The sequence below is a fragment of the Anas acuta genome, chromosome 10 (genome assembly GCF_963932015.1).
Source record: "Anas acuta chromosome 10, bAnaAcu1.1, whole genome shotgun sequence".
Taxonomy (NCBI): Eukaryota; Metazoa; Chordata; class Aves; order Anseriformes; family Anatidae; genus Anas; species Anas acuta.
Window position 1 is genome coordinate 17,776,597 of NC_088988.1, and position 25,940 is coordinate 17,802,536.

The 25,940-nt window shown below is 49.1% G+C and overlaps 1 protein-coding gene across 5 annotated transcripts in view; it reads left to right on the forward strand.

Annotated features, from left to right (window-relative positions):
* Positions 1 to 3,612: 3,612 nt before the first annotated feature.
* ZNF423 (zinc finger protein 423) overlaps positions 3,613 to 25,940 on the forward strand; it is a 209,498-nt gene continuing 187,170 nt past the window's right edge. For 2 of the 5 annotated variants that reach the window (XM_068693083.1, XM_068693085.1), the window contains exon 1: positions 3,617 to 4,898. In XM_068693083.1, coding sequence (XP_068549184.1) covers positions 4,859 to 4,898 — 40 coding nt within the window. In that variant the 5' untranslated portion in view covers positions 3,617 to 4,858. Of the gene's footprint in view, positions 4,899 to 12,498; positions 12,716 to 25,940 lie in introns of those variants that run through there. The other 3 variants (XM_068693087.1, XM_068693086.1, XM_068693088.1) reach the window with 3 other exon arrangements.

A 25,940-nucleotide genomic window follows, 5' to 3' on the forward strand; every position in this document is an offset into this window, starting at 1 on the left:
AGAGCTCAGGTGCTCGCCCACCTCGGCTCTGCCCGGCTGCCTCCTGCCCCCCGAGCCCCGCTGGGGCTAGAGATGGGTGTCCCTTCATGCTCTGCTCAATCTCTCCTGTAAACCTTCTGATCGCTGTCTGGCTTTTCTGGGGGTGTTAGCATTTTGCCACATTTCTCCTAGGTGTTGCGAGCATCTCATGTCTGCACGTGAGACACGTTCTTTAATTCAAGGTTGATTCCCTGCTTCACAATTCTGATGATTTTCCCTGTGGTGCCTGCTTGGTCAGTGTCATTTTATGGGTTGAAGACATTCCTCTTTTCGACTTTAGAAAGTTTTAATCCTGACCGGGGCTGTGTTTCTCGAAGCAGGCTCAGCCCATTGGGTGCCTAACTCCAGTACTAAGGAAGTAAGGTCCTCTGTGAAGACCCCAGCTTTCAGGAAGTTTTTATTTCTGTTTTCACGCAACTGTGCTATTTTTATGCAAGTTGTAATTTCAAGCTAATTCTGACAGACTTTTAAAATAATTATGCCTATATATAGAAATGTGCAAGTTTTTGCTCTCAGTCCTGAATGCCAATAACTCCATGCTGCAGAGATACTGGGGGTGCTGCCTGCATTGCCCCACTCTGTGGCCTTGCCACCAGTTTCCCATACCACTGCCAGGGCAGAGCTGCCTGAGCTGATGTTCTCTCTGTCTTAAACATAATTGCTTTGAGAAAACTTAAGCCAAAGTGCCAATATTCTGGATGCTCTCCACCAGGTGTGGGTGGAATAATGTCACGAGGCACTGGCACGGTGTAAGGGCCTTCCAAAGAGAAAAGGGCAGGTTTTCGCTAGTGCTGCGGACAGCATCTTCATGAAACTGTCACCAAACTTCAGAACTCACATGCACACACCCCGTGTCCCCCTGGACTGCGTGTGAGCATGGTGGCACCTCGCTGGGCTCCGGTGGGAACTGGCGGAGGGGCTGCGTGTTGGGAAGGTGTCAGTGGCCACCGCCAGCAAACCCCGGCTTTGGACAAGTTGTGCTGAGCTCGGGGGTCCCCCGCATCGCAGGAGGGGTTTCCTCTCACCAGCAACAGTATCATATATAATATTCACCAGCAGCATCCCCAGGAGGGTTTCCCAGAGCAGAAAGTGACATCCAAATTGCCCCAACGAGTACGGGAGTTGGCCAGAGATGGGGAAGGTACTCAGCTCTCTCCCAGAGAGAGCAGCTCCGCTTTCTGTGCTTTCATTAAACTTCCCGGAATAAAGAGGGAAGGCATCCGTGAGGAAGCAAGACTGATAGTAGGTTCAAAATGTATTTTTACTGCCCTCTTAAATTACCATATTTAAATTGAATTATTAAATGTATTTTCATTAAATTAGCACACAGGCTGGCGTCATTTGCCTTCAATGTTTTAATGAAGTCTGTGAAGCCTTCCCCTGTTATTAGTGGTTTTGGAATGTACCTGTTTGAGTGACGATACGATTTTAAGTTCTGGTGCTGGGAACAGAGCAAAGATGGGTGAGCTCTGCATTCCTCTGGGCACCACAGCATGGTTCTGGGCTTTCTTTGCTCAAGAGCTGCTGCAGGACCACAAGGCGGGGGAAGCGAACCCGCTCCCCGTACATACGTCTGGAGGGGATGCACGCGGGACTGGCACATCCAAAAATCAGGCTGCAGACCGCTTAGGCACGTGCTGACAAACTCTGCGGGACAAAGATGTGCTTACAGAGCAGGGCCTAGAGGAAGGCTGTGTGTTCTGGGTTTGAAGATAATAGAGAGGGATGAATTAATAATTATATACACGAGTGCCATACTTAAAGACGGATTTACACTGTAGTTTTTTAAACTTCTGAACCTGTTTTCCCACTTTCTTTCTCTGTAGCTATGAACCGGCTGCTTTCAGGAGGTCCCAGCATGGACAGCAGCAGTTCCAAGGGTGCTGCGGCTCTGACGACAGACGTGAGAGTGAACTGGAACCACTTCCAGTGGAGGGGCTCGGGATGCTCCGATCAGGGCTCCTCACCTTGCCAGCAGCTGCTCTGAACCAGGTAGGGGCTCGCTCACAAATAAACCTTCTTTTTGGCCCTCTGGCAAGAGAGAAGGTGAAAAATGCTTCTGTTCATTCATTTAAAACAAAACCATACAGGCTTCTTAGCGTTTTTTTCCTTTTTAAAAAAGGAAGAAGTTGTAGAAACACTTCATTTTAATCGGGGCATTTACAGATATTTTTAAAAAAGCATGGAGAATTTCGAGGCAGGGCTGTGGATGGCAAAGGGACTGAGGACGGTAACGGGGCTTGTGAATTACTCGCCAAGTGGAACGTGTACAACTAAGGTTGAAATCCCCTCTTTGCCTGAGTGCACAGGGATTTGAATGTGGGTCTCTGAACTCCTCCGAGAGTGCCCAACTGCCGGCACATTCTGGATGAGAATCTGTCCTGCTGAAGCTGTTCTGCTTTGTAAGAATAATTAAATATTCATTGGGCCAGTGAGAGAACAGAAACAATCTGATAGCCTGGGGAGTAAGGCTCTCCAATAAGACGAGGAAACAGAAGTAATTCAGTTCCTGATCCAACTCAGATGCTGAACGGATATGAATCTAGGGTCATGTTGACCAAATTTGCCAACGATTCTGGTTGTTTTTTTTTTTTTCAGGATACAAATATCATCACATTTTTTTCCCCGTCAGCTCTGGTTATGTCTTTATAGAGACAGGTACCACACCAGCTTTTGTAATGCTGGGTTTCTGCTGACTAGACTTATCCCCATTTTGTATCGGTGTCAGAACTGGGGCCACAGGCTCTTTTAAAATCCTTCTTTCTCCTGGGTTAGCCTTCCTGACCCCAGAATTGGATGATGCTTAGTGCAGTGATGTAGAGGAAGTGTATCTTAATTAGAGTGGTGTTACAGGAAACATTTGTTACTGTACGTCCAGTCTGTGGTGGTAATGTGGAGTGGTAAGTGTAGGAGGGAACTGGAGACCTTGATTATAACAATAAACCCAACAGTTTCTGACAAACCTTAAGAAAGTAGAAAGTCACCACTGCACATCCATCGAAATTTGACGCTGTGCTAACAGACGTCTTCACACTTAGATTCTGAATTTGCTGGATCACACGACAAACCCACTCAGGAATTATTTGGGTTTCTTTCGGTGTGGGGGGCAAAAAAAAAAAAATAAAAGAAAAAGAAAAGAAAAAGAAAAACAAAGCCAAAGAGAGCCCCGAACCCACACAAAGCCCCCCGGCCGACGCTTTCCCAGCGCCAGGCCTACGGGGGGTCAGGCTGCAGCCCCGGCACCCCGTGCCCGCTGTCCCCGCACCGCGGGGCTGCCCCACCCGGAGCCGCACTGAGCGCCCGGCGGGGCGAGCGCCGGGGCAGGGCGGCATCTCCCGGGGAGCCCCGCAGCCCCGCAGCCCCGCCGCCGGCCGCCTTCCCCGCGGCCCCCCGGCCCCTTCCTGCCCTCCGCGGGCGCGGAGCGTGGGCAGGGCCCCTCCGGCTCCCCTCCGGCTCCCCCGGCAAACTTCGCCCGGCGCGGCCCGGCCCGGCCCCGGCAGCGGCCGCAGGCGGAGCCCCCCCCCCCCCCCCCGCCCCGCGGCTCCCGCAGCTGCCCCGGCCCCGCGCGGCTCCGCGGGCGGCGGCGGCGCCGAGTCCGGTCCGCGCTGGCGGCGGGTCCTGGTTTTGCGGGCGGCCGCTGTATTTCCCGGGCCGTCCATGGCTCGGTGCTGTTGGCTCTCTCTCCGTCTGATCGGCGCAGGCTGCGCGGGGCTCCCTACGGGATCAGAGCGCTCCCCCGCCGGGACTCCACTCCTCACATCCTCCTGCTGGGACTCAGCTACATTTCCAGCCAAGCCTGGCTTTATTATGTGTGTCTGCACTGCAGCCCCAGCAGCAAGATCGGGAGGAGGAAAAGGAGCCAGGACAAAGAAAAGAGAGGGAGGCTGGCGAGAGCTAAAGAAAATAAAAACCCAGGGCAGCAGCGGCAGCGGCGATGAAGGCAGGAGCGGTGCCGCCTCGCAGCGGATGACCCATGGAGGCAGCTAGCGGGCCCGGCCTCGATGCGAAGCGGCGCCCGGCCCGGGCCGCCAAGTGCGTGCGCGCAGGGGAAGGCGGCGGCGAGCGCGGCCGGCGGCCGGGAGCCCCCCCAGCCCCTCGGCGGGCACCGCGCCGGGCAGCGCGGCCCCAGTAGAGGACGCGGCGAGGGAGAGCGAGAGGGAGAGCGAGAGGGAGAGGAGAGCAGCCCGCGGGCACGGCCGGCAGCCGAGGGGGGGAGCCGAGCGCGGCCGCGGGGAGGATTTAGGAAAATCGCCGCCGGGGCGCACCCCCGGAGCGCCTCGCATTGTCGGGGCCGTCGCCGGGCTTATTTTTAGCCGCCGATTCTCCCCGCGCCCTCCCTCTCCTCCCCCCCCCCCCTCCCCTCCGCAGCCCCGCACGGCTTTTTTGTATTATTCTGAAAGTGCGAGCCGGACTGAGAGCCGCAGGGCGCCTGCAAACTTTAAAGAGAACAAAAAGGCGGGTGGGGGCGCGGAGGGGCTCGGCATTATTTGCACATCGAAGGGGAGGAAAGGAAAAAAAGGAAAAAAAAAAAAAAAAAGAAATTGCAACTGTTGCGCCTGTGATTTTTTTTTTTTCTATTTTTTTTTTTCCCCCGGGGGGAGAACCTCTAGGTGCCCGAGGGGGTGGAAAGAGCAGCTGAACTTGCCGCATTGCAACAGGCAAAAGGAGCGGGGGATCCCACGGAGCGGTCCCGCTGCCGCCGCTGCTCCCGGCGGAGCCGAGCGAAAGTTTGGAGGGGCGCGAGGCAGGGCCAGGGCAGGGCAGGCAGGGGCCGGAGCAGGACGCGGCGGCCGGGAGGACGAGCCAGCGGCGCCCGGACATGTCCAGGAGGAAGCAAGCCAAGCCCCGCTCGGTGAAAGGTAAGCGCCCGGCCCCGCGCCGCTCCGCTCCGCACCGCCCCGCACCGCGCCCGGCCCCGGGCAGCCGCCGCCGCCGCCGCTCCAGCCTCCGCGGCGCGGCCAATCAGGGCCGGGGCCCGGCTTGGCGGGGATTGCGAATCCCCCCCCGCCCCGGGGCCCGGCCGGCCGGGAGGGGAGCGGCGGGGAGGGGGCCGCCGCCCGCCCGCCTCCATCTTGGGGGCTCCGCGCCCCGCGCCGGGGGCGGGCCGGGCGGCGCCCGGAGGGGCAGCGGCCGCGGCGCCCTCGCGTAATGGCGGCCCCCGGCCCCGCCGGGAGGGGAGGCAGCGCCGCGGGGGCCGCGGGGGCGGGCGGGGCGCGGGGGGCTGCGGGAGGCCGGGGGCGGGGTGGCGGGGCCGGGGCCGGGGAGCGGGAGCCCCGCGGCGCCGCCCGCAGAGGGAAAAGTTTGGCGGCGGTGCCCGGCGCGGGGGCGGGGGGCGAGGGACGAAGCCCGGCGGCCGCAGCCCCGCGGAGCCGCCCGGGACTGCGGGAACAATGGCCGGGCCCGGCCGGGGCGCTGCGGGGAGGCCGCTCCGGGGCCCCGCGGCTTTGTCCGCCCCCGGGGCTTTGTTGCGAGGCACAAAGGGGTCGCGGTGCCCGCCAGGAAGGCAGAGCCCGGGAGCGGCTCGTGGTGCAGGAAACTCGCGCCTGGACCAGACGAGCGCTGGGCTGGCGCTGAGACCCCTCGGTGCGGGGCCATTTTCTGTGCTTCGCGGGGTCCCCGCAGGTAGCACGGCGCGGGGAAGCAGCTGCAAATGTTTGCGAAGTTCTGGTGAAGCCAGCCCTGGGCCGGCACGCAGCAAGCTCAACTCGCTGCCCCCGACCCGGCATCACCCTCAGCCCTGCGCCGAGCGGCAGCCGCCTGGCGTGGCGGTGCGGGGCGGTGCGGGGCCCCCACACAGCAGGGAAGGAGAAAGGGCAGAGCCGGAGCGATTTCCAGGAGATGCGCTGAAATAACGGGGCTGGAAACGAGGAGGCTCAAGGCTCACAGGCTGCCAGCGGCCGCCCAGGCCTCAGGTCACGACTTTCCCGGGCACGGGATCGCCCCGAGCCCGCAGGCCCCTGCAGCCTGGGGTGTCTGTGCCTCAGTGTCATGCCTAACGCTGGGGACGCGGCCGTACGTCAGTGAGACCGTACGCACGCTGCAAGCCCGCTTAATAAACGCTGGCACCTCGTTACATAACGGTATCCGATACTTACATTTATTCGTTTGTTTTCTACCCCGTTACTTTTCAGGCAGCGATCTCTTTCCCAGGCTATTGATGCTGCGTAACGAAAATTTATCCCTAACTCTGAGGTAGAGCAGGTCGCTATTTACAGGAGCGTTTTTAGGAATTGAAGCAGGTAACTTAGTGGCAAGTCACAGCCAAGAAACGCTTTCCATGCGATGCAGAAATATCTAGAATGTCTTTGCAACAGGGAGCTGGGTGAAGCCCGGTTCTCCGAGATTCTAAATATTCCTCTAGTCTCTAGGCACAAAAAACGTGTTTTCAGCTTCAGTATAAACTGGCTGTAAATTACAGGTCTTAGTGTGAGCTGACTAATAGGGAATGTAAGGAAGGGGCTGAATGCGGGTGAAATTTTCAATAATAGGAGGCAACTCGTATATATGTCTACAGGATATAGAATTTCTTCCTTTTCTTATGCCCGTATGTATCTTTTGCTTTTAAGAAGTCCATCATATACATTTTGTGGTCTAGGGAGCTGGCAACCCAGTAGATTGCCACAGTACACGTTTCCATGGAAATAATTGAGATGTAATAAATAAAGGCACTCTGAGGTCACAGGTTTCCCAATTCAACTGAGAAGAAAACAGGCATAAATTATGTGGATATATGTGTAGCATTTAGGACTTCAAACAATTTGCCGGTTTTCTCTTTTCTGTATATTTATTTCACTTTGTATGGTAACCTTGGTATTTATTAACCACTAGTGAGATTTGCGCATCCTTTTTCATTCAGAAAGATTACATACTGAAATAGAGCCGGTGTGTGCCTGTGATGAAAGGGATGATTCTGCATGCAAAAGGCAAGTTGCCTGCGCATTAACTGTGAGTGATGCTGCCTTTGACATTAAAGAAGCAACTGACTCTGACGGAAGTATCAAATGCTGACAACTCTTTAGATCCACATAATTTAAAATTAAGCAATTGTAACCCAGAACTGGATGGCAGCAAACCTGCGGGTCCTGTGGCCCCGCGGTCTGTGTGATGAGGCATCTGGTTCAGCCTCGCAGAAAGTTGCAGTAATTACTGCAGCTGTAACTCCAGCAGTAGCCGTGGAATTTCCCCTGGTGCGGATTCATCACTTGCAGCACAACACGCTGCTGCTTTGGTTTAACCATCAGTTTGGCTGTGCAGGCCGCCAGGCGCTCAGCCCTGGAGCTGATGGCTGGGGACAGGGCTCTCCTTGGCTCCAAGAAGGTTGCTGCAGGTCAGGCAGGGCAGAAGAGAAGTAGGAGGGACCGAGCCTTTGTTGGCTGGCAGCATAAACCATTCGGGGACAACGTGGTGGCGGTGGTTTTGGAGTCACGCACTTGCCTGTTCTGAAGCTGTCCTTCACATCATAGCCGGGCCCACTGAAGTACTTTTCCTCAATGCAGGACCTTCCTTTTCCCTGTTGCTAGTAGTCCGATCTGCTGGTGGCTTTGCCAGAGCTCTGCAAGGAGAGCTGGACGCTCCCTAGTGCTGCTAAAGCCCCAAGGTTTGCACCCCAGACCATCATGGAGCGGAGAACATCCCAGCAGTTCCCCATGCCCTGCTACGAGCGGTCCCAGCCACATCCAGGCGGGCACCCTCGGAGGTTCGCTGTGGGTCACCAGCTCTGGGGAGGGCTGCGTGCTGTGTTCGCCGTGGGGCTGGCACAGGGCAGGTGTTGCTGGTGCCTGTTGATGAGCTGTAGCTGTGCCTTGCAGCCCGGCGCCTCTGGAAGCAATCCTGCGGAAGCGCGGCTGCGAAAGGCGCAGGTCTGGTAGCGGAGCCGTAGGTTTCAGGTCCCACATCATGCAGTCGAGGAATGACTTGGAGGCAGTTTGTGGGGACTGGGCTGGCGGTGGCACAAGGTTTCCAGCATCAGCGCACGTTGCTTGCTGAATTTGACAGTTCTGCAAATTGCTGTCAGGTTGCGCGGGTGTTTTGTGCATAAACGTGCTAGTCAGTAATCAAAGTGTTTTGCAAAAGAATGCACTAATTAAGTCTAGATTTGTTATCCTACTTGAAGTTGCAGAATTGCTGTCATATTTTTTCGCTTTCAGTTGGCAAAAATGCTGATAGAAACTTTTGATTCACACCCTACCTGCCTCATTTGTGTCAGTCAAGGGGAAAAAAAAGGGGGTTGTTCACTACTTCGTTATCTGCAAAGTAAATAAAAATACTTCAGCCATTTGCTGAGTTCCAATTAGTTGATTGCTATGAATGATCTTCTTTAAAGGAATGCTGTTTTACCTATCTGCTCATACAAAGGTTTGATTTTTAATGTCTTGTGAAAAGGATTCTCTTTGTCTTGATTGATGTCAAGAATAAAAGCGTGATGGTAATATCCCTTTGAAAGCTATTGTATTGTCAGCTCTGGCTGACAGCAGGAGGCCCTCCTAGTGCTATAGATTAGCGCTGTGAAAACACTGACATTTTCTTTGTTATATTGCTGTTGTTCTGCTTGCAAAGTCAATTATACAATGTCGGAGCTCAGTTACAGAGTTGACTGTGGAAGTAACAATGTCTTTCATACTTGTCTTAAAGATATAATTTTCTTTTTTTCCCAGTTGATAGAGAAGAACCTGCAGGTACTGGAACAGTACATTCTACAAATTAAATTTTGACAAGTATAATCATAATTGCCAAATACAAGAGACTTGTGCGATTATCCTTTAATTTTACAGTTCATTCAAGTTTCGGTGGAATTTTATTGATACAGTGAAAGCAGCAGCTAAAATTGATAAAACTCATATCAAATAAGATTACACTCTTGATTGTTCTTTATCAAGTGTAGCTTTTGGGGGATTAGGAATAATTGGAGATGTTGGTGTTTCGTCGTGGGGCTGGTGCCATGAGAACGTTTGAATCCATGCAGTACAGCGAGCGTTGCCTTTGGGGATTAGCCTGCAGTTTTTAATTTTTGAGCGTGTATTTTGATACAAGCCTAGCAGCGTTCTCCCCTGAACTCCACAAGTCCCATTTTCCTTCCTCTTTCTCCCTCCGGTATGGTTTCCTGGACAGGATCTGTGTGGTATTTAACTGGTTTTGCTGATTGAAACTCATGCCTGTGTGCAAACACCTTTTAATTGTGGTCTGTTCCCATTGGTCCTGGCAAGCATAACTAATAAATGTGGCCAAAAATTGAAAAGGGTGGAAAAGGCAATGCGAAGGGTTTAAACACAAACGGAGAGAAAATAGAATTCCCACGTTTTTAGTGATGCTGCCTCTAATGCCATTGATGAAAAGCAAATACCAAGCAGCAGCAGTGACTCGCAGAGAACGTGTTGTTTTTTGTTTTTTTTTGGTTTTTTTTTTCTTCAAAAGTATCCGTGTAAAATCAGAGCAAGCTACAGAACATCATTCATTACTGAATTGCTTCAGATGACACATGCAAAAAAAATAATCAGAGAGCTCTTGTTAGGACGTTAATTGTAGGATTTCTAAATTACTATTATAAACTAATAGAGTAACAAAAGATTCCACAGTTACCAGTAATTTGTCAGGATTTATTTTGTTTTTCTTCAATAATTGAAAATTAATGTCTTGAAGTGAAAGCAGATGTTCATGCCATCCTCTGAATTGGATATAAAAATGATGTTTTGGAGATGCATTAAGCTTGCGTAAACACAAATTGTCTTATCATAGATGGGGCTTTGGCTTGGTTTTATCTATTGTTTGGTGCCAAATTAACTTTTATGTTAAACCTGGATAAGTGCTTGCAGCCTGGCTGAATGAACTAAGCCACTAAGCTATGAGCTTGGGGTGGCACCCATTGCTCGGTCGTTAGAATAAACATTTTAAACACCCTTCCTCACCTGCTGGCTCTGTGAATGGCGATGCTTTCTCATGCTGTAGAATTAATATTTATTTCAGTTTTGATAAATGTGCTCTTAATTTTATTCTGTTATTTTTTACTGAACTTGTTCATCTTTATCCTCCCCCCCTCCCTCCCCCCCAGTCTGGGGAATCAACATTTTCAATCATGACAACATTTGGAAAATGCAACACACACTGTGCTCTTTTTGTTTGTTTGTTTGTTTGAGGTAATCTCTTGGTCTCATTTGTTAGCCTGCAATCTGCAAAAGATAGTATTTTTTTTCTTGTATTTTAATATTCTCCTAAAAGATTATTAATTACCCACAGTAATTGAACTGTCTTATAAAAGTGCCTACACCAACCCCTCATCACTCCATCAGTATTCTCCTTAAATGCCTCTGAAAAAGGATGGCTATTATGTTCCGCTGTATCCTGCTAAATGCACCGGAGTAATGAAATACTAATAACATAAAACCTGTTACAGACTTCTGCTAAATCCTCACTGACAAATGGTGCTGGAGGGGATGGTCTGGTGTTGTGCATGCGTTACTGTACGTGGGCTGTGAGGATTCAGGTGTGTGTTGTAGCCCAGTGAGAGCCAGCTCGGAGCTTTCTGCAGTGCCCACGTTCACTCAGCGGACTTTTAGACCCAGAACTAGATTCCTGTACGTCTTCTGCTGTCTGGTAGTAAATGTAGGAATGCTGGTTACTTCTGTTAGATAAGTAAGGTAATAAAAGTTCAAAGTACTACATCTCCTGGACAACACCTATGGATATATATGTGGATATATTTACTCCAGGTAACTGGGGTGGTGTAGCAGAGTCACTTTATTCTAGAGAGCAGACGGGTGGGGAGACACTGGGAATAGTCTCTTGTGACATGTGCAGCTAAAGAAGGCTCAAGCTCAAACCCCTTACCATGGTTTGTCCTCTCCAACATGGAAAGGGACCCGATGGAGCCGGGGAGCAGGCAGGTGGCGGCGGAGCGGGGATGTGGGGTGCTTGGTTCGCGCTGGGCAGCACCGCAGTGCCCAGCCAGGTCGTGCGATAAGCAGCTTCATTATATTGTTTGCGCTTCTTAAAACCTTTTCCTTTCCGACCGCAGATTAGGCACCAGAAAGACCAATTTGCAGAGCTTGTAAATGCCACTTGTTAATCATATGCACTACAATTATTATTATTTTTTTTTCTCTTCCCCCCTTGGATGTATTAAGTCAACTTTTTTTAGCTTTTTATGTAATTGAAATTTGCCCTTTTGTTACCTGGGCATGAATTATTTTTGAAATGTTGTCATTACCCGCCCTGCTGTGAGGTTTATCTCTTCTGTTCATCCTAATTAAATAAAACATAGTGTTGTTCGCCAGCCTAGCGTTGCAGTGAATTACCTGCCTGGAGGCTCGCTCTGGCATTGGTGCTTGTTGCAGCCGCAGACGTCGACTAACACGTTTACTTTTAGATTTTCATTTCAAAGGGATCAGTTTGTGCTGTGTGACAGGTGAACGGCAAATGCTTTACAGCACTTTCAAGAGCTGAACAAACAGTAAAGGACCGATGGGTACCTCAGCGGAGGGGCAGGTACGGCTGCGACACCGCCGTGGGGGCAGAGGAGCGGCGTCTTGGTGGGGTTGGCCACGGCGGAGACCTGCGTGGGTCTGCTGGGGAAAGACGAGCCCTGCCGTGGTCTCGTGCTCTCCTGGGCATTTCTGGTGGGGCTGGTCTCTGCTCTCTGCACAGCATCGCCGACGGCCGCGTTCTCCTTGGGCCTGGCGCTGATAAGGAGGGCTGTTTCAGAAGTGTAGCAGTTGGAGTTGCTTGATGCAGAAGTTATTTCCAGCTCGTATTAGAGAAAGCAAACAACATGCACGTGTTTTAAAGCAAAGCAGAGGTAAGGTCCCTGCTTGTAGAGAAGCAGTTTTTTTAAGCCTTCGATAGCTCTACAAAAACCTCGCTGCTCACCAGCAAAACCCCATTATGGGTAAAAGCACAAGAGTTAGCAAGTCGCTGTGCTCCAGTCTCTGCTGGCTCCTACAAGGCTCTGGAGGTTTGGTCAAATGTGGCCTAATTCTGCTTTCCAAATATTAAAAAATTACACAGAGGGCAAAAAGACAAGTTCTTAATATGCATATCCTGGGAAAATCCTAAAACAGTATTTTTACCCCCTCCAGTCCCAAGGCTAATCAAAATTCCTTTGTTTCCACATCTACCATTAAAATACATCCCTCCCTTGGTTGCCTGCTGAATGCACAAGTTTAACCACTCAGTTGATTGGACTCACAGAAGCTGTTACTGGCTTTACAGAGGATTTGCCTACAGATAATTCAGGGGTGGGAGGGATACCCCAGGCAATTTCCAGCAGGGCTGGTGCTTAATTTAGCAGCTCTGAGTATTTCTTGATGATCCTCACCTGGCTGGGGTGAGGTTTTTCTGCATTGCCATGGAGGGAAGGTAGCCAAGCCCTTCGCGTGGTGATTGCTGGGACTTGTCTCACATGGTGGGCAACTGAGTGTTAATCAAGGTGCTGGTAATAAAGATCTGCTGTGCCCTTTGAAAAGAGGGTGGTTGGTGCCCTGCAGAGCCAGAGCCCTTCACTGGGGGAGTATCTAGGACACGCTGCTCCAGTTTTTAGGATAAGGGGAAGTTTGCCCCTTGATGTTGGAGCTGGTTTGAGTGTTTAGATGTAAACCAGCGATGCAAGCCCAAGTCTTCTAGATCTACTGGAGAGCTGCAGATGCTGAGACCCCTGCTGATGTTGGAGGTCCATGAGCAAGTCTAGGTATTTATCAGCTATGGGATGAAGCCTCTGTCCTATTTTTGTTGGTGGCAGTGTTTTTCACTGATCTCAAAAGGGATGGGATTTTATTCTCTGGTTTTGAGTCACAATTGAGGGAGAAAGCAGAGAAAAGATCTGGGGGGAGCAGTCACTTGGCACCCAACACTGCAGAGCTTATCTCCTGCTGCTTCTGCCAGCTCTGTGGGGCTGCTGCTGATGGAGTTTCCAGCAGAGCCCTGGGTGTGTTTGAGGTGCAGGGGATGCACCAGTGCTCTGGGAGCTCCCTGATGGCACTGTGGGAAACCCTAGAGACTCGGCCCGTATTTATCAGCCATTAACCCAAACAGGGGTAAGCCATGCCTGAGCAAAACCGACCATCATTCTTCATCCTTTCAACCTCCTGTCCCTAAAACTTGAAAAGCTAAAGGAGGTGGAGAAAGCACACAGTGGAAGGGTGAGCTTAATACTTGGGGAGGCAGAAGTGTTAAGTGGAGAAAGATGGAAATAAAATAGAAAAACAAACAACCAACCAAACAAAAAAAACCACAACCAAACAAACCAGGAAACCTGTTGCTGGCACTTGAGTATGGAAGGTGTCTGATGATTAGATGCAAAGTATTGGCACAGGTGCTAACTTACCCTTAGCTGTGTCCTTATTTTTTTTTTAACTCTTAGTTTAAGACTGAGAGGACAAATGAATCTGAAAAGTAAATCTCGCTCTATGGAAAATAGTATAATTAAGTATAAGTGGAAAAGAAAACAATAAAAATGTAAGGCACCTAAACAAATTATATTTTTGGCTCTTAATAGACAGTGCCAGTATTTCTCTCTTTAGAGGAGTATAGTTGTTGTGGCTTATGGCTGTTCTTTGTTTATTGAAGAGAAATATGAGAACAACTGTGATCAGTCATTAGTTCTGGGAGTTTCAACTATTTTATGATCATGGCAGCCTCTGAGCTTGGCTTGTGAGAATGTCTGATTGCTCAGGGTTTGAGAGGGAAGAGGAGGTAAAGGAGGTTTTCAAGATAGCTTACTTAAATGCACACAAATATAGCATAATGTGTGTTTACAAACATTATGTGAAATGTCTACAAACAGTGTGTGAAGGAGAAGGTCTGAAGGATTAGATAGTAGCTTCTTTTTTTTTTTGTCTTTTTTTTTTTAAGGCCAACTAACCTGGCTGCAAGATGCAAGGAAGCTTTTCTGGAGCGCCAGCCTGCCTGCCCTGAAAAAAGCAGCAGCCTTCTGGCTAACTGCTTGATAGGCAAATGCAGCTTTGCTTTAATTTACTTATTCAAGCTCTTGTTCAAATTTATCTTGTTTTGTTAGACTACTCAGATGAGTGAAGAGATACTGAGCTACATGCACAGTAATGCCAAGCTTGTATATTATTTATTGCTGAATTCTGTGGAGATGCCTTAGCCAGGCGATTTGCTCATGGTCTCCTTTATTTCTAGGAAAATGGCATGCCTTGCCCTTCGTAATTTCTTTGCTTTTACTGACCAGACTGTTCCCCCAGAGGGCATGTGGGATGTGGCAGAGTACTGAAAATCCTGGGATGGAGAAGTAGAGAAGGAGGTCTGTGTGTGAATGGCATCTCTTTTTCTCTAGATTTATTTGGCAAAAATGGTGTGTTTCTGGCACTGATGTTTATGTAGAGTGTAGTAGCCAAGTCTGGGTGAGAAAGTTGTTGCCTTGAAAGGATTTTCTTAAAGATAAATAAGTACTTTCAGTTAGATTCTGAACATCAGTCAGGAGTGTGGTACAATGTATTTTGAGCCTCTTTAAAACAAAACTGAATCCTTGCCTTCAGATCTGGTACTGAGTCTCACCTAATGCTTGTATGTGGAGTCCATTGATGTGGTCCCCTTGATTTAAAGCTTTTTTCTTTCCTGCTTAATAACAGATACATGAGACCTGCTTTAAAGCTCTGTTTTGGTTTATTTTAGTTGCTATTTTTTTGTCCTCAATAAATGCTCAAAAGAAAGCTGCTGTTTTTCTTCATCTTAATGTGAGTAAATTTGGAGTGGGACTTAAAGGTGGAAGTCGGAAAGCCCTGGGGGGTGCCCAAGGGGGCTGTGTGTGGGTTGTGTCAAAGCTGCTGCCTGCAGGAGCAGGGTCTGCTGCAAGCTTTCTGTCTGGAAAAAAAATGAAGCCCAGCCTTCCTCGTATCTGTAGCCTGTGAAAAGGTTGTTGGTGGAGTCCCTTCAGCAGCCTTGCTTCCCTTCCTGCATCTCCTTGGGAAGCTTTGCTTTGTGGGGAGAGCTTCAGGTTGGCCTCCTTCCCCAGCTGGAAGCCCTTCGACTGAGTTTTTTTCTCCTCAGCCTCTGGTGGTTTTGCGCCTTGTTGTACAGAAAACAGCTGCAGGGCTGTTGGGAGAGGGGCCTGGGTGCGCCAGGAGGGGCCAGCAGGACCCTGGCCATGGCTGCTCTCGGTGGGGCCCAATGGGGAGGAGGAAACACACAGGGCCATCCTGCTGGGGTGCTCTGAAAGCGCTGGGAAGCCCCAGCGGGCTGGCAGGAGGGCAGTCCCTGCCCGCTGGGGAGCGGTGGGCTTTTATTAGGCAGCCTGCATCTGCTCCCCCGTCTGCCTTGCTGTCTGCTGCCGGGCTTGACTCGATTCTCTTGCATTAGCACGCCCCAACGGGTTTGTTTTCATGTGAAGGTTGTTTTTTAAACTGCTGTTGTCATATCAAGAAAGTACCCTCCAATGCCCCCTCCTCAGGAGAGCCCTGCCTGGAAAGCCTGCTGCCGCTCGGCCTGTGCTGAGCCAGGCCTGGGGGGGGATGAGCCCTGGTGGGTTTGGAGGGACTGCTCCATGTCAGCACCACCAGCCTGCTCCTTAGCACCTCACCGAGGCCCATGGCGGTGCCGGCTGTGGGTCCTGTTTCACTCTTTGTGTCATAACCGCTGTGAGAGAAAGGCGGTGTAGGCCGGGCAGCGCGCTGCTGGCAGCAGTGCAGGCCTCGCAGCGTGCCGGTGGCAGCAGTGATCTGCTGTGCTGTGCTGCCACCACTGCTTTCTGCTCCTGCCTGCAGGCCCCAGGTTTGTGGGGGGCCAGGTTTGGGGGAGCAGGGAAGGCCCCGCAGGCTGGAGCTTGTCTGGGGGCTCTCGGCTCCTGGCAGCCGCCCCGCATGAGGAGACGTGGCCGAGGAGCCATCCTCTTCTCCACCCCAACTGAGTGAAGATAATGCCACTAATAAATTAGATTATGCCTCTCAAGAAGAAGGGAGATTTATTATCCGTGTGCAGCTCTCACCATAGGCTGTGCCGCCATTGCACGTATGAGACCAAATGGGTGGTTGTATGGTGAGTGTATGGTGGTGAGTTGCGGTTCTTGTTGCTGATTTACAACTGTGCTCCTCTGAGCATTTTGACTATGGCTGACCCAAATACTGCTGTGCCCAGTAACCTAGTGTACAGGCTCACGAGCGTTTCTGGAATTGCAAAGCAGCAATGATCTTGCCGAGGACAAAGGCTGCTGCCCAGAGCAAGTGTCCTCGGGCCAGCCGAGCTGTCGGTGTGCATGGCCCCTACTAGCGCAGCACTGGTTGCAACCATTTGCTTTCTTATTGGGAATATTTCTGATGTGGCAAACTTACGTGGCTTTCCCTGCTGCGAAAGGGCTCTTTTCTTTCTTGTTTGCTTGTTTTTAGTCATAGGAAATACAAGTAGTCATAAGAAATACAAGAACCGGCTGTTTGCCAGTAAGAAAACAAACAAAACCCCCAAAGCAACCTAGGCATTGTACCTTTCCTTGCATTTTTTAAAAAATAAAATTCTTTGCAACTGTAAATACTGATCTGTTTTTTTGGTAGAAGCTCGTGATTCAGTGTTAAACTGATGACACATCAAAGAATAAAATAGGATTTTTGTCTGTTTTCCTATTTGTTTTTCGTCTTGTTTAGATGTGGGAAAACATTGTGGTTTGAAAAAATATGAAGAAATGTTCAAATGTCTCAGATAAAGGAGTAAAAGTAAAGCTCTTTATATAACTCAGCGTGCTTGTGCAATAGCATCGGTTGGGCTGCAGTCTGGGCTCTCGAACAACCTTACTAAAAAGAAAAAAGCTTTAAATTTTATAAATATTTCTGCCTCTCTTTTGCAATACCTAACATACATTGTCTGTTCTGCTCTTAACTCCCTGATGCAGAATTCCTAAGTTTGGGCTAATAGAAAATTTGGAGGATTCTTCATTATCTGAACCTCTTGAGAAATACCAAATATGTTCCAGTAATTGTGGTGTAGTACAACAGGGAGTCGCACTGGCAGTTTGTTGGAAAGGGTTTTTCCTGTAGTTATGAAAACCATACAACTATTAAAATCCCCAAAACTGAAACCGCTGGGATTACTCATATACTTACAGTTAAGCGCATGCCTAAAGGTAGATATATTCAGCATGCATTTTTCTGACTTGCGTTTGATTCTTAGCTTGAGCGATTAGGGGGGAAAAAAGTCCTTCGATCACTTTGGTCTTGTGCAGCCTTTTTGTTCTGAGCCTATGCGGCTGTAGCACAGTGGGTTGTGGCTTGTGACAGAAGCACCCAGGTTTGCTCCCCAGCAAGCTATCGATAATAAGGAGTGGAAAGCTTGTACAGCAGTGAGATACTATGGGCTGGCAAGCAAGAGTTAAGTTGGGTTTCTCTGCTTCCTCCCACCTTCTCTTCATACCTCTGCCACAAACTGCTGGTGAGTGTGTGTGTGTGTCTCAACTTTTCTCTACCTCAATTTTTTTTTCCATCTTGGTTTTGTGCAGAGGGTATAGCAGTGACCCTTGGAGATGAAAGTGAATGTATTGGATGCTGAGGTCCTGGATACGTAAAAGTGAAATGAAACACTGGTATTACGGTTCAGGCCATAATATTTGGGTTTGCTTTTTGGTTGTTTCATCTTCCCTGTTCTAGAAAGTTAGTTTTATAGAGTAGAATTCACGTGGAAAAACTAGAAAGTGATGCTTACTTTACAATGTCCCTTATAGAGACATCTGTCCTCTGTGGGCAGCCTCTTATCGAGGAGGCCCCGTGTGCTGTATTCTGTCTTCAGGGCAGGAATATGGAGAACCATTAATATTTGTTTTGTTTCTCTCATAAAAACTCCCTTTGATTTAATACATTTAAAAAAACACTTTTTTTTCTTAGAAAACACTGGCATGTATCTCTAAGTGTCTGATGCATTATCCTAAGGACTTGATTAACACACCTATTGTTCTTAGAACAAAGTATGCTTTTTGACTGTGAAGCTATGTAAACAATTTGCTTTGAAACAGAATTTGGAAATATGCAAGTTGTGAAGTATAACTAATACAAAAATGTTGTTGTTGCACTGCTGTAGCAGAGAATCCATTTGCACAAGTATCAATATGTAAGGGAATTTAATTTTAAAAACAGTCCCAACCACTTTGTAGAAAAATATAATGCAGTACGTAAACTCATTTTAGACACTACTTATTCTACCGTGTCCCATTAGTTGATGTTTGCACAGCGCTTTGAAAATGTAAAGCGCTATATAAGTGCTTATTATTACTACATTATTATTATTCTCCCTCTTGAAAAAAGACCCTCCAGGGAGGGTGAGACTCACTTTGCATTTCATCTGTAGTGCATATCCCACAAGAAATATACCTGCTTGTTTTTTTTTTTTTTTTTTTTTACGCTCTTCCCTCCCCACTTCCATCCCTCTTTTAAAAAAATAAGTTTCTTTCAGAAATTATGGAGTCCTTACTTGGTTTATAGTCAGTTTATGAGAGTAATATTTGAAGGCACACAGAAGTCTAAGAAAAATGTCCAATCTGCACAGTAAGAGGAATTGCCACCCTGGTCTCTCCCCGTGACGGCTGCAGCAGGGGCACGGGGTGCAGTGGGGGCAGCGCGGTGGTGGTGCCCTCACCAGATCTGCTTGGGCCTGGCTGCCCCATGGGTGCAGAGCGTGAGGTGAAGTGAGAGCAGGGATGGCTCCAGCACTGCCTTGGAGGGATTTCCTTCATGGGGAGGAGTGCCACGTGCTTTCCTGCAGGATCGGTGCTGTTGCTGCTAGTGAAGAGAAGTTCTGCGATTCCTCACCTCCTTTGCGCTCCGTTACCAGCAGCCCACATCCCTGCAGCACAGGGCTCTAGTTCAAGCTGGTCTAACCCTCTTTATCCCTTGAATCCTTTTGACAGAAGCTTATACAGCTCCATGTCCATTTATTTTACGGGGATTTCTGTTGATCAGCAAATGAGTGTGAGAGGCTGTCCGGGCACTCTGAGCTCGCTTTCTCTGTCCCCTCAGCTCTCATCAGGCAGATGAGGTCCTGCCTTTCTGTGTGCCCAACTGCTCTCTGTGACAGTAACGTCAGGGCCTTGCCTTATGCCCAGCTATCAGGCTTTGCCCCTTGCCTGAATTCCGGAAAAATCTCTGCGTTCGGCTCATTTCAGTGTGGTACTTTGCTCGTTGTGAGTCCCGTTAGCATTTGGGAGAGGGACGGGGTGTATGGCCGCATCACCATTTCTAAAGAGCTGGATAACGCCCCACACATAACTTCAGAGTTCAGCTTCTTGGGAAGAGATCGCCCATGTTCATCGGTCCTTGCACCGCCGCGGTGGGTTCAGTTGGCGATGCGATGATACTAATGTGGAAATGTTACGTTGCTGGCTTCTGTGAATGTCTCTTTATCTGCTGTAAGCTCTAAATGCGCTGCCACTAATGTTTAACTGAAACTTTGCAAATATCCCGCTGAGCCCTTCAGGATCGTTGCTAATGTAGACTTATTTTTTCTTTAGAAATTGTAGGTGTGGGTAATTATATGTATTTTTGAAAGCTCTAACTATGCCTCATTTAAACTTCTGCAAACATCTTTGTGAGCCCAATTAAATGCCTGCAGAAGAAAATGATCAAAAAATGAGATGGGGAAATGTGCGTTTACCCAGATACAGCTTGCAAGCCAAGCAAAATGTTATGTTAGCCCAACAAATGGGTTATTCAAGCACGGTTCTACCAAGACAAACATAGGAGAGTCAGGGATAAGTGAGTTTTGAAGCAATATGGGATGTGCCCCTCTCACGTTAAGTTATCAGGATTGCACAGGTTGAGAAAAGGCAGCTAATTTAGGGTCCACTGCAAATTTGGGTCCAATCCAGATTTGCCTTGGAAATACCTGGAAAAATTGCAGTCTGGCCTGACTTTTTCAAACGTTCCCACAAAATGCAATTTCGGGTCTGTGCCTCTGCATTACTGGATTCTTCTATTTGCACGTATTCACTTCAGCTTCGCAAAATAAGCAGGCAACAATGAAGCCAGTGTAGCTGAATGAAAGGGAGGGATGTCTTATCGTACTTATGTTGAAAAAAAACTTGACCCCTCGCGAGGAGCTCGGCGGCAGGCTGTCTCCTCGGGCCGAAGCCGTGCAGCCCCAGAGGAGCCTGCCCTGCTGGGGCCAGCGGCCCTGGGGGTCCTGCTCTGCGGGGCTGGGCCCTGATGGCCCCGGGAACACGGGCAGGAGCAGCACCAGTGCAGCAGCGGGCCCAACGCCTCGACCGTGTTGTAGGGAAGCAATTCTGCCGCACCGTGTTTAATTTCCATTTAATTTCCGTCAGAGTTGAAAGTGAAATTCGCAGATAACCGGATCGGGCCCAGTGTGCTTGCAGTCTCTGCTGCTGCTGATCAAAAGCAATACTTTTGTTTCTAATTTAAGAAGGATTTTTTTTTAAAAGTAGTTTGAAACAAGAGGAAACTGTCACATCCTGAGTGACATCCTGTGTGCGGCAGCAACATTCTTGCTTCTAAATGATCAGCATTTCAGCCAAGGGAATAAAATCCAATCCATGTACAAATGTATTTGCTTTGTGAGGATCCTGTAGTATTGCACAAGCTATTTTCTGATGGCAGAATGCAAATCTAAAATCTATATCCAAGAGAACAAAAAGATTAATTAAATTAGCTGTCTGGAGGAAATACTGAGGACACTGAGTTATCAATTGGATTTCAGTTGATTTGTTTTAATATGCAAGATTATATTTTTAATACTGGAAATGATGGCAGTGTTTCACGGCCCAGTTAATTATTTTTCAAATCGCGTTTTCTCCAAGCCCACTGACCCCCTGGCACCTGGTGTCTCCTGACTGCTGCTGTGCTCTCTGCCTTTCCTGTGCCCTGGTGTTTGCAGGGTGCTTGTGGCTGCCACCATGGGGTCCCCGCTGTGGCCCGGGGCATTGGCCACGCAGAGCATCCCTACAGGGAGGAGCATTAGTGGGTGCGTGGCCTTGGTGGGCTGGGGACACCGGCAGGGGCTGACTGCTGATAGGACACTGAAGGCAAGGATTTACACAATGCTGACCTTAAAACTTCCACATACATTTAGTGTTCTACTGGCTGCCGTCCTTGGGGCTTGGAAGAGAAACTTAATGAAGGTGTGCTGTTATCGTCTAGGGGACTTACCAGTTTCTCAGCCAAAATGCATGTATTGGGGTATACGTGCATATTGCTGCTGGAAAGGTGGTGGTACAGGTGATTTTGTCTTCTATACTCCCCGTGAAAACCACTGGATGCCCTGAAACACTTGGAGAACGCAATCCAATCTTGTAGAAAAACGTTTAGTAGCAGCTTTCATTGAGATGAGAAGGGAAGATCTGCCCTTCAGGTGCTCATCCCTGTGTCGGTATGGGTGTGGGTGGGCATGTACCAGCCTGTACTCGGTGCTGGGGCAGCAGCTGGTGTCTGTGCCGGGGGTAGCAGCAAGGGGCTGGTGCTGCACGGCCCTGGGCAGGGGTCATGGGTGGACCCTGGTCCTGGCCACGGTGCCCGGCTGGGTCCGGGAGCAGCCTGGTTGTGGTGCAGGAGGGACTGGGTGCTGGGGAGCAGCGGGAGGGGCTTGTCTGGGGCTGCAGTGTGGCTGTTTGTAACTCCTGGTGCTTGTTTATTTTTGTACATTGAATTAAAAATGTAAATGTTTAGCAGGTTCAGGATGGGGTGGGGAAGTTCTGCAAGCCAAGTTGCAACTCTGAAAGGTCAATTTTTTTTTTTTGAACCCTTCGTTTGCCGAAACCTGGCTGTGCAGAGGGGCTGGGCGGGTGAGCAAGCTGCCCGGCAGGCTGGGGCACAGGCTGGCAGCCCTGGCCGTGGTGGGACCATCCTGTGGCAGCTGCAGGCCCTGCCCATGGGAGCTGCCCTGCTCAGCAGCCACTGCTCCGAAAAGAGCAGACTGGGTAGCCAGGAAGGGGCTGGAATATTTGGGAAGTGTCAGACAACAGTGCAAAACCTGGGCCACCAGATAGTTACACAGCCCTGAACTAGGTGCTCCGTATTAAAAAAGTTGAAGCTATGCACATATCGCATCACGTTTGAGTGCCTGGTGGGAGCCAGCACTGAGCTGCACGCACTGTGAAAATGGTGCCCTGGTTGTTTAGCACAGGAAGTAGCAGCATTTCGGGTACATGTCGCTGTGATGGCAATTCTGTTATTTGAAGACACGAGAGCTTTGATGTCTGCAGTTGGTTTGGCCCTTCCGTGCACGCACTGGCTGCAGCTGTGGAGCATCTTTGTCTTGTTCTCACCTTGCGTAAGGCACACAGACAGGCGGTGGGTGATGCTCGGGAGGCAGTAATGTCCGGTGGGATTGGGGGAGGAGGGGATGGTACAAAGGCTTTGGCGTTCTCCTTGGCTTTGCATATTTATGTGTAGGTCACCAAGACCTCTCTCCAAAAGATCACTTATTTTCCCTAGTGGTTCTCCCTCCCTTTTCCGTTGGCAAGATGCACCCGAAGCTCCCTGATCCATGGAGGACGTTTGTGGGGGCTGCTGGTGGCAGTGTGAGGGCTCGCCAGGTGCCAGTGAGAGCTGGAGTCGGACGGACAAGCGTGGGCAACCTGCGGCTGCTCCCGTGTCGCTGGAAGGACCCAGAGCAGCAAGCAACATCCCCGGGATCAGCACATCGCTCCCTGCCAGCCTTTTCTCATCTGGGAGCAGGGCCCATCTTTTTCTTCCTGCAATTAGCTCAATTAAATGTAGGGAGACACAAAATCCATGGTTTTGCCTCTTAAAAGTTACCTCTTTGCCAGACTTTCATTCTGTAAGCTTCTATTTTTCCTGTCTGCCCTGTGGGACCTTTTTCAGCAGACTTTTGTAATGTGTAAGCTGTTCTCTGACTTGCTGGTAAACGATTCCATTTTTTTCACTCTCAAATTTTATGAAATTAAAATTTTTGTTCTCATTTCAGACCATAAAAGTGTAAAAGACCGCTTTGAAACTGTACCCTTTTTGGCAGATTTGCATTAAATTATGTCCAACTGCTATTAGGTTAAAACTGAAATACTCTGACTTCATGTGTGAATTAGGCTCGAGGTTTAGGAAATGTAGAGTGGCAGGAGGTGATGGCAAAAGTTGTTGGAGTAATTCCATGCTATATATTTAAAATTAAATATTTTGTGAGCGTGTGGATTCTATAGCTTGATCAAAACTGTACATTATTCCCTGTGAATGGCGAGTTAGTGTTAATATTTGTGGTAGAACGAGATGTTTCTAGCTGTTTTGTTCAACAGTCAAATGAAAATTTTCTTAATGTTTTATTACTGCAAGAGTTGTAAGCTGTTTTTCTTTCTTGTAAAATTCTCTGCATTTTTCCACCCTCTCCCCCAGTGGCAATGTTGAATCTTCTTTTATAAGAGAAGGATCATTATGTATAATCAAGCAATTTAAACAAATGATCTCTTAGTTCAAGGAGACACATACTATAATATAAGCTTACTGAAATGAAAAGCTGTTGTTCAAAACACATCACGCTATTTTGGAGTTATTAAAAGCTCTTATTTTGATTTTGAAAATGGTTCTGGCTGCCAGAAGTTCGGTTGTTTGTTTTTTTTTTCCCACTGACTGCTAACTTATAGCTGGTGGTTTGATGACAGTACAACAGTAACAGAGATCAAGGAATATTAACCGGTGTTGTTTCCAGTTAGTTTTAAATGAAGTTAATTACCTGTCTGAGTAACGCAATATTACCAACCCAGCCATGTCAGCACGCGTGCCATCGGGGGACGATCTGCAGCTAACCAAGGTACTGGGGGTGTCACGGCACTCGGAGCCGGCTGTGGGGGGTGTGCTCAGGTGGTGTGGACACGGGGCGTGTAGGAGGCGCTGCTTTGGTGACATTTCACCAAGCGAAGGGGTTTGTACATGGTATCGCTGCAGCTGCTCCCCTCCACTCTGTCCTTTCAGAGGGCCGGGTGCCCTGTTAGCATTTGGGCTGCACAACGCTTACCCTGCTGCTGGTTTGTGCTCGGGTTGCGCCCAGGTAGGTGAGTGATGCCTGGTTAGGGCTGCAGCCTTCACTCCACACTCCTACTCGAGCCACCAGCCTAAAAGCAGACTTCATAAAGCAGTATCTGGGTTCAGCTTGGTGGGTGGAGGTGTGGTGCTTTAGGAGACTGATTTGTAGTCTTGAGCAGTATCTATTGTGTAAGCACAGGTATGAAAAAGAATAACTCATTTAGAAAATATATTTTTTATTCTTAAAAATACTAATGCACAGGCATGTGTTAAAAACAGTGGGAGACTCCCCCCTACTCCTCCCCCCACTTAGACACAAGGTCTAAGGAGCTACAGCCCATGCCAGCTTTTCCAGGTGTCCTGCACTCTGGGGAAAGATGAGCAGAACCATCCAGCCTTCTGTACAGTGTCTGCTGCCTCCTTGCCCTGAATCTTGCCTAAGCCACAATTTTACTAGTCTGTGGGGTGCTCGGCTGTGTGCCCCCAAGCCACAGGGATGAGTAAGGCCAGGCAGGGTGCTCATCCTGTGGTGCCAGCACTGGGAAGCCCCCATGGGGCTGGCGGTGCTGGGTGGTGGCCAGCTCAAGGCTTCCTGAGCGCAGTCAAATTCTGGTGATTACTGCATTTATCTACAACAAGTTCTCATCTGCCACATCCCAAGTAGACTATCACAAAGCCTTGTCTTAAAAGAAGTCACATTTTTAGACAAATAACTAGTGTGATGGAGGGGGAAGGATGTCTGCACCGTTATCGATTACAGGGTCAGCTTTCTGATCAATGGCAAGTTTTATATCCACTTGACTGACGCTCACCTTAACAGCCCGTCCCTGAAACCAGTCAGCACTAATACAAAGTGATGGCTTCCCAGAACGCCGCGAAGTCCATAATGCATGCAGAAGGGATGGAGGCAGTCGATCCCCTTTCTGCAGTATTATTATTTAAAGAGCTCATTTGTCAGCGGGACTGGGAGTTGTTCCTGTGCCGGCGTATGCATGGCCAAAGCGTGCCTGAGTTGAGGAGCACGAATTAGCATGGGCTGAGCGCAAACAGGGCTCTTATTACTGCAGGGTTTCCATAAGGCTGTGTAACTCTAGCAGAAAACCAAGAGAACAGAGAAATCTCGTTAACAGGGAAGAATACAAGTGTGGATGGGAAATATATTCAGATGTCATAAAAATTTGTAGAGGAACTCTGCTTCACTGACCCCTTGGCTATGGGTGAAACTTTCCTGGGAAAAGACATTAGTTCGGCTAAGTAACCCTGTTTGCCTCGAGTGCAAATTAATTATCAGAACACTTTTTTATAGTGGCTAGATTGGAAGAAAGCTATTTGTATTGAAAGGTAAGGAGCTTTGGTGCATTTTTTCTTTTTTTTTCAGTTTGGCTTTGAGGAAGAGACTTGCAGATTATGGGAGGCTGTGATAGCTGAAATCTGGGGGGACTTGTCTCGCACGCAGTGAAATTACTGCCAGGCTGCAGTTTGTCTGCGTGAATAACCTTGCACCTGCACGTGTTCCTGGTGTGGGAAGCTTACTCGGGTGTCGCTTCATAATACCCACTGTGCTCCCTCTTCTTTAGGACAGTGGGGCTATTCTCTGTCTTCTTCCAAGTACTGTTCATGTAGTCCACCCAACTTAAAATGCAAAACTTGGTGCAAGTTGTGTTTCTTTAGGGACGCTTCTGTCAACGTACTGCCTTTTGCTGCGTCTGGAAGTGCCCACGCCCCATTTCCCAGGCTCAGCAGGACTGCTCGGAGACAGGACTTACGTTCTTGGCAGCCTTCCTTCCGACAGAGGACCAGAAATCAAAACAAGCAAATAAATATGACACAGAAACGTTACAGAACACAAAGCACTGACAAGAGCACTTGTCAGAGAGGAGTAGACACAAAATAATTTGCCTCCGAGTAAAGATGGATTGAGCTGATGTTATTCCCCGTGGTCCCCATCCATGGAACAGGGATTTTAATAACCCTGGAGGCAGGTGCAGAAGGGGC